Source organism: Meles meles, chromosome 16 (assembly GCF_922984935.1).
Source record: "Meles meles chromosome 16, mMelMel3.1 paternal haplotype, whole genome shotgun sequence".
NCBI classification, from domain to species: Eukaryota; Metazoa; Chordata; class Mammalia; order Carnivora; family Mustelidae; genus Meles; species Meles meles.
Window position 1 is genome coordinate 62221261 of NC_060081.1, and position 7336 is coordinate 62228596.

General features: G+C 54.5%; 1 protein-coding gene across 1 annotated transcript; it reads left to right on the forward strand.

Moving 5' to 3' along the window:
- The first annotated feature begins 1018 nt into the window (after positions 1–1018).
- On the forward strand, positions 1019–7017 carry ADIG (adipogenin). The gene is made up of 3 exons (XM_045981579.1): positions 1019–1148; positions 5003–5138; positions 6731–7017. Exons 1-2 carry the CDS (start codon positions 1022–1024, stop codon positions 5095–5097), a joined length of 222 nt encoding a protein of 73 aa, XP_045837535.1. The 5' UTR covers positions 1019–1021; the 3' UTR covers positions 5098–5138; positions 6731–7017.
- The last annotated feature ends 319 nt before the right edge of the window (positions 7018–7336 follow it).

A 7336-nucleotide genomic window follows, 5' to 3' on the forward strand; every position in this document is an offset into this window, starting at 1 on the left:
GAACTCCCCGCACCTGTCAGGCTCCCCGTCTGGCCAGCGTCTCCCTCCAGCTCTGGGATGGCTGGGCCCTGGAGGTCCTCCTTCCCGACACAGGGCCTGGCACATGGAGGTGTGCTGCTACATGAATGAACGAATGACAGGTGAGGTGGGAAGGGAAGATGGCATTTGAGAGTATTCTCCCTACTTGGGAGACAAAGGAACAAGGCTGACTACTTAGAAGCCCCTCACTGAAAACTCGATGCTGAAGTTTCCAGAGTAAATAGTCATTTATTAAGGGCTTCCTGTGTGTTAGAAAGTTTATAAATGGCAGCCCAGTGACCCAGGCTGGCCCAGCAGATTTGTTTTCTTGAGCCAACAGTGTTTCGGTGCTTGATGCAACATTTTTAAATTGGAAGATTTTTGCATAAAAATGCAGATTTGGGGGGCTCTCTTAGGAGAGGAGGTGTGCCAGTACCAGGCCTCCCTTTCCCACACAGCAGTTACTGCCTGAAGCTGCGACAGCTGCCTGCTTCGATGCACCAAACTCCATCCAGATCGCCGCATCCCCCCCTCCCAGTGCCACCAAGTGAAGATGTGGGCACCTGTAGCCAGAAGGACAGGCCCTGGGATCTGGCGGGCTCCTGAAGGAACCAGTGACCTCAGATACTTGAATAGCCACCTGGGGCTGGTGTTTATCCCATCATTTCTTCTTCTAGCAGCTTGCTGAAGTAAGAATTCTTTCCATCTTACAAGAGGATCCCAGGAGGTGTCCTATGAACCCATAGCATCTTAGCAGGGATTCCAACCCAGACCTGCCTGCCTGGAAGCCTGGGCCTTCTGTTCCTGGCCAAACTGTCTCACTGCCAGTAGTTCCCACTCGCTTGTCCCAAACAGCTCTCCCTTCGCCTGAAAGACACTGACTTCCTTGTTAGGTCATCCGCTCAGTCACAAATGAGCTGAGAGCAGAGTGTGGGCCGGCCCACTGTGTCCCCAGGGCAGCCCTGCCAGCCCAGCCCAGGCAGGCCTGGCTTAGCCACACACCATGAAGTACCCTCTGGTGCCGCTGGTGAACGACCTCACGTTTTCTTTTCTGGTGTTCTGGCTCTGCCTGCCCGTGAGCTTGCTGTTGGTCCTGCTGATCGTCTGGCTCCGCATCTTACTGAGCCAAGGTGAGCTGCCTGGGCCGGGCCCTAATCCTGGAGCTGAGCGGGGGTCCCGAAGCTGGGCAGGCGGGTCCTGAAGCAACCGCAGAGAGAAGAGTCCTTCATGCGCTTTAACCGCTGGCTGAGACAAGCAGTCGCCTGTAGGAGCAAAGGATTCATTGAGTAGTTTAGAGGCCAAGGGTGAGCCCCTGAGTTTGGGAAGCGTGTGTGTGTGTGCGCGCGCGCGCGTGCGCACACGTGCGCACTGGTGTCCCCTCACAGCCACTGCTAGCACAGAAGGTCTTTGGCACAGATCAGAAAGAGGTGGCTCCTGCCCCCAGATGAATTAGTAAAAGGGGCCCTTTGCGGGGCACCTGGGTGGCTCAGCGGGTTAAAGCCTCTGCCTTCGGCTCGGGTCATGATCCCGGGGTCCTGGGATCGAGCCCCACATCGGGCTCTCTGCTTAGCGGGGAGCCTGCTTCCTCCTCTCTCTCTCTCTGCCTACCTCTCTGCCTACTTGTGATTTCTATCTGTCAAATAAATGAATCTTTAAAAAAAAAAAAAAGGGGGCCCTTTGCTGTGACTAGCCAGGGCACAAGGCAGGGGGAACAAGGCATGTGGTGGACTTCAGCCCCTCCCAGTGCTTCCGTGCAGTAAATAACATACGCGATGGGATATGGCAGCGCCAGGCATTTATCAGATGCCAAGAGACCCCTCACACTGCTTTCTGCCTGGACTATGCATCAGGGAGGCAGCTGGGTTCTCGGGGTCACAAGATCATGGAGGCTGACGGACGCTTGTCCTGAACTCGGCGTGCCCCCCAGAGCTACAGGCGGCAGGATGGGGCTGGCCAGGAGGGAAGCTTGGGGCCAGTGGCAGGGATGGTCTTCAGCTCTGCAGGTGTCCTATTTCCCTGGGCGCTCCCCTTACCACGGAGCCTCTTTCTGGGGACCGTTTGACCTCCCACCTCCTGCTCCACAGTTCCAAGACCTTTGGTCAGCGAGGCAGGGAGGGTGCTGACACACCGCCAGCTCTGGTCCGATGGCACTGAGACAGGGTGAGCGGGCCATCCCCAGAGCTGCCCCAGGTTCTCCACTGTGGGGGCTGCTGATGGTGTCATTACTGGGAGTTCCTGGCGAGAGCTTCTGGAAAACGTTTAAAGTACATTCTCATATTCCTGGGGTGGGCTGCCGCCTTCCCTGAGGGGCGCAACTCAGGCTTTGGGCTGGTGGCTGGTGGTGGACAGAGCACGTGTCTGTGCAGTGGCTGCAAAAGCCGTCTCTCTGGAGTCTAGGACGGGGCCCACATTTGAGCCTTGGCCCTTCATCGTTCGGAATAACTGCTAACCTTTCTTGCACACCGTACTAAAGGCTGTGCTAAACACTGATGTGCCTCATCTCACTTAATCCTCAGAATAACCTGCAAAGTAATCCTTATGGCACAACTGAGGAAACTGAGGCTCGGGCAGAGGGGCCACGTTCCCAGGTCACACGCCCATGAAGTACTTGAGAGTGCCGGTTATCTGGTGTACCCTCCTGGCTCTGCCTCCCAGCAGCTCTGTGACTTTGGGCAAGTCCTCTCTGAGCCTCGGGTTTCTCATCTACAGGATGGAGAGATATCGGTCCCTACCCTTTGGAGCTGTGGAGAGATGTGTGTGAAGGGCAGGGCATCGAGGACATGTACACATGTGGCACATAGTAGGTGCTTATAAGCTGAGAAATTATCCATTTCAGTGACGATGTAGACGAGGTGGGAGGAAGCATAGGCGTGTCTTTGGATGGCTTCCCCAGAAGCCAGGAGCACCTCCCCTAAGGTCTAAGGCACCAATCTCCAGCAGCTCCTTGAATGCTCTCCTCTAAAACCATCTGCAGCTGCCCTGTCATGACCTTGTCTCAAACTTCCTCCCGCATCTCACACGGCCCTTTGCAAAAAGGCATTTGGTAATTTGCAATGACCAGAAACTGTCCTTAAAGCGAGATAAGCAGTCTCCTCTCAGGGGCCCATCTGCTCAGAACTCTTAGTATTGTTGCCCTGGTCATGTCCTTGTGCCAGGGTCTGGGCCTGCCGGGGTTTAGGGGAGCTGCTTCTCAGGGACACCTGGGCTGGCAGTTTTCTGTTCTGCTGTTGATCTCATTGGCATCAGTTTGGCCTGGAATCAGGTGTGAAAAGCGGGCAGGACTAGCTCTGACCCCCCTGCTCAGCAGGACCATTCCAGGTCCCAGAAGGCGGCCGGTTTGGGCAGGGAGTGCCATGGGGCCCAGGAGGACACACTTTCTCAAGTAGATGATGGAGCAAGGGGAGGAGAAGGGAGCTGCCCAGCAAGCTTGACACCGAGGCAAGAAAAGTCATGGGCAGCTGAGCCCTGGAGAAGCTGGCCAGTGGGGACAACTAATTCCAGACCATGACAGGAGAGAGTATGCAGCCCCGTGTGCCCTTCAAGGGGAAGGTGCTCCTCTGAGGACATTTCTTTTGTGATTGGAAAGGAATTTGCAGCAAGAAGAAGAGAAACCTCCGAAGAAATGGATTTAGGGCTGAAACATGCCTGTCCCGCCCACCTCGGGGTGATCTTGGGAGTAAGGGGTTAAATGCAAAGCTCCCTTTGAATCCCCTGACTTCAAACTGGTGCAGCCGATGGAACATGGAACCGCAGGGCCCTGGTGCTGAGAGGTCGATGAAGTCCAGCCCCACTGCTTCCTGGCTGAGAGCCTGGACGTTCCGCCTCCCTGAGCCTTCCTCACTGACAAATTGCAACTAACACTGGTAATTCCTTCAAGACGTTGTCGACAGGATTAAATGAGAAAATGCACGTGCAATACTTAGCACTTAGCGTGTGTTCAAGAAACAATCAGGACCTGTAGTGAAGAGCAGACCCTTCAAGCCCTCACACTGGTTTGTAAATCCTCACCACTCCCTCCTCATAGGGCTGTAATGTGCCCATTCCACAGATGAGGAAATGAAGCCCGCCTCTCCTGTCTCCTGCTCTTGGTCTGCAAGCGGAGGGCTCTCTTCAGTCTTCATTACTTCTCTGCCATCAGTGAGACTCCTTAGAAGTATAGTAAGGAGGAGGATCCCCTCTCCCTTCTCCCTCCTCCCCCACCTCGACTTCCCCAGATAAGTCACGGCGGCAAGCTCACACACCTATCTAACAACACATGCAGGTTTTCCAAAAAAGCATGGGCAGATTGTTACTTGTTTTTCAGTAAAAAGGGGAGGAGATCCTCACCCAAACACGTCTCTGAAACTTGCTTGTGATGCCTCATGGACATCCTGCAAGTCGAAAGCTACAGGTCTCGTGGTTGTTTTAACAGTTTCTGACATGGAACTGGACGGAGGGGTGGCTCTTTGTGCAGTGCGACTGTGCCGCCCTCCGTCACCCAGACCCCTCGTGATGGACACACACACACACACATACACACATGCACGGAGTTTCCAGCGTATTTTATTGCTTGTGCGTGCTTCGCCACAAAGCAGTGCTGCAGGGAAATGTTGCACATACATGCTCAGACACTTGTTAGGAAGTGGACCGGTGGACGAATGGATGGATGGTCCAGTCGCTGGATTTGTGTCTCCCCAGTGCCTGCTCTTGGACCATACCGAATACAAATAGGTTGTTTGTTTGCCTCTAGGGCCTGTCCCTATTTAGTAGGTGGGTGTGGCCACTTTCTGAGTCCTAGGACAACCTTTGTTGGTCCCGGTCACCTTGAAGGTCCTCAGGTCTTCCTGAGATATCAGGGCTGTCCCATATGTCATGATTCTGCCTTGGCCCCTTGGTCTCAGACAAGGCTACCAGGGATGCCCAGGCTTGGCAGGGGGCTCCCTTGAGGTCAGGGGTAGGAGACAGGATGTGACCACCCAAGATGCCTTATCTTGTACCTCCACAGATTCAGAGGAAAATGACTCAGATGTATGCTTTGACTGGGAGCCCTGGAGCAAAGTCCCAGCCCAGTTTTGCTGGGAGGGGACACTCCATAGCTAAAAGGAGGAGAAGCCCTGCCTGTGAGCCTTCTGTTCAGCCAGGTGAGACCCTTCTGGGAGTTGGGGGGGGGGCGGGAACGGGGAGCCTCAGGTCCTACCCAATGCCTGGGCGGCTGCCATGTTCGATACCCACTCCCTCCACCATGGGACAAGAGCTGCTTGTCTGTGTCACGTTGGGGAACCCTCTGCTTCATTTTTTTGGAGACATGTTTTCACCATGTCGGAGGATCAGCCTTCTCTGCCATGAAGAGTGCCTTCACAAAGCCTCCCTACCCTTCACCTCCGTGACCTCACCCCCCACCGCTCTCCTTACGGAGGGTCTTTGCCCTTGCGGCTCCCTCTGCCTGGAATTCTTCTCCCCCACACCCACTCGGCCCACTCCCTCACCTCTGAGGTTGAGCTCAAACGTCGCCCTTCCTCTGCTTTAGATTGTCTTCTGCCATAGCTTTACCACCTCCTGACCTGCCCGATGCCTGATGCCCTCCCAGCACTCCTGACACACAGCCCTTTGGAGGAGGAATGACATGATCCAGTGAGGCAGCTCGCTGATAGTCACTGGACACTTACAAGGCACCAGGGCCTGTGCCGAGCACTTCCCTTTCACAAGCTCGTCTATGAGATCTCAGAGGGTATCATTCTTACCTCCACTTTGCAAACGAGAACCCCGAGTGGCAGAGCAGTAAGTAATTTGCCCGGAGTAACGGGGCCCTGGCACCCACTGAACACCTGGAGAGGCCTCAGCCACTCCAGAGGAGTGGAATGTCAGCCCTGTGCCAATGACCCCGATGCTCTAATCGTCCTTCTCAGCTCTGTTATCTCTTCGACACCTTTTCACGGCTGGAAGGGGAGTCTCGATTCCCTTGGGTACCCAACAAAGCAAAACAGCGCCCCTGGTCTTCCGCCAGCTTCTCCCCGTCTCCATGAATAGCTCCGCCGTTGATCGGTCTCACTGCTTGAGCCACAAATGCAGGACTCAGTCTTCATGCCTTTTTTCCCTCCCAGCCCACATCCAGTCCATCAGCAAGTCCTCAACTCTATCCCTCATGTGCCCACTTCCCTCTGTCCCCACGGCCACCCCAGCCTGATCTATTCCAAGTCTGCCGATGCAACGTGCTCCCAACCTCTGCTCCCTGTGGGTCACAGCGTGGAGCCCCTGCCTGTGTGGGGTGAGAAGCAAGGGCCCTCGCTTAACCTCAGTTACACTGATTCTTAACTTTTCTGGACCATGACTTTGACAGCTGAGGGTGCTTTCCCTGGAAAAACACACGCGAGTGGAAAAACACTCAGAGCACTGTGTTCAGGCCCGGCTTCACCGTGGTAAGCTGTGTGGGCCCATGAGGTCCCATGTTCCGAAAAGCCCTGTACTTGCTTTAATGATCTGCTGTCTCTCGTCTCAAAATTTTTAATTTTTGAACGAGGGGCCCTGTACATTCATTTTTTTCAATGGGCCCACAAATTACGTAACCTGCCCTGTTTGTGTAAAATTAGTGGGGTAAGGAAAGGAGACTTTTGGACTCTGCTCCAGAACTCTGTCCCGTTCGTATAGAGCCCTTACCGCCCCATCATGTACCCGTTCCTCTCTCACTCTTTCCTTCCATCATCATCTTGAGACTCAACCTTCCATGCTTTTCCAGCCTGGCTTTCCTGGAGTCCACGGAGCGGTGGCAGTAACCGAGCTGGATGGGAGAGACTCGCCGATGAGGAAAGAGGACTCTGGTGAATGTGGTGCTTCCCGGGGGTCCCCCGACTCTGCTCCTCCCCCGATGGACTCAGGGAAGCCTCCAGAGGACCCAGCTCTTCTCCCACTACAGAGGACTTCCCAGGGTCCCTGGAGAGGAGCCTGAGCCTCTGAAGATGGGATAAACAGGCATGCGGGGAAAAGTTGGCCATCTGAACTCAGAGGAGGTCCTAGGTCAGGGCTGGGCCAAAAGGTGTGGGTCCATATTAAAGAAATGAGGAGTTTCCTGTGCTCAGGAGACCCCTGACATGTCCACTGGGCCTGGCCAGATCCATTCATTTAATAAGCTGTGGGGTCTGGGCCCAACCTCTGGCACTGACTCCACATGTCCTTGACCATCTTTGGGAATTGCCTGACTTTCTCCCATCCTTTCAAAGGGTTGGGGGAATCTTGCTCCCAGCTCCCATTCTATAATTTCACACTCCTTGATTCGCCTTTAGGTTGACTTTAATAACAAATACTCATTTGGGAAATACAGAGCAGCTACCATATGCTAGTATAA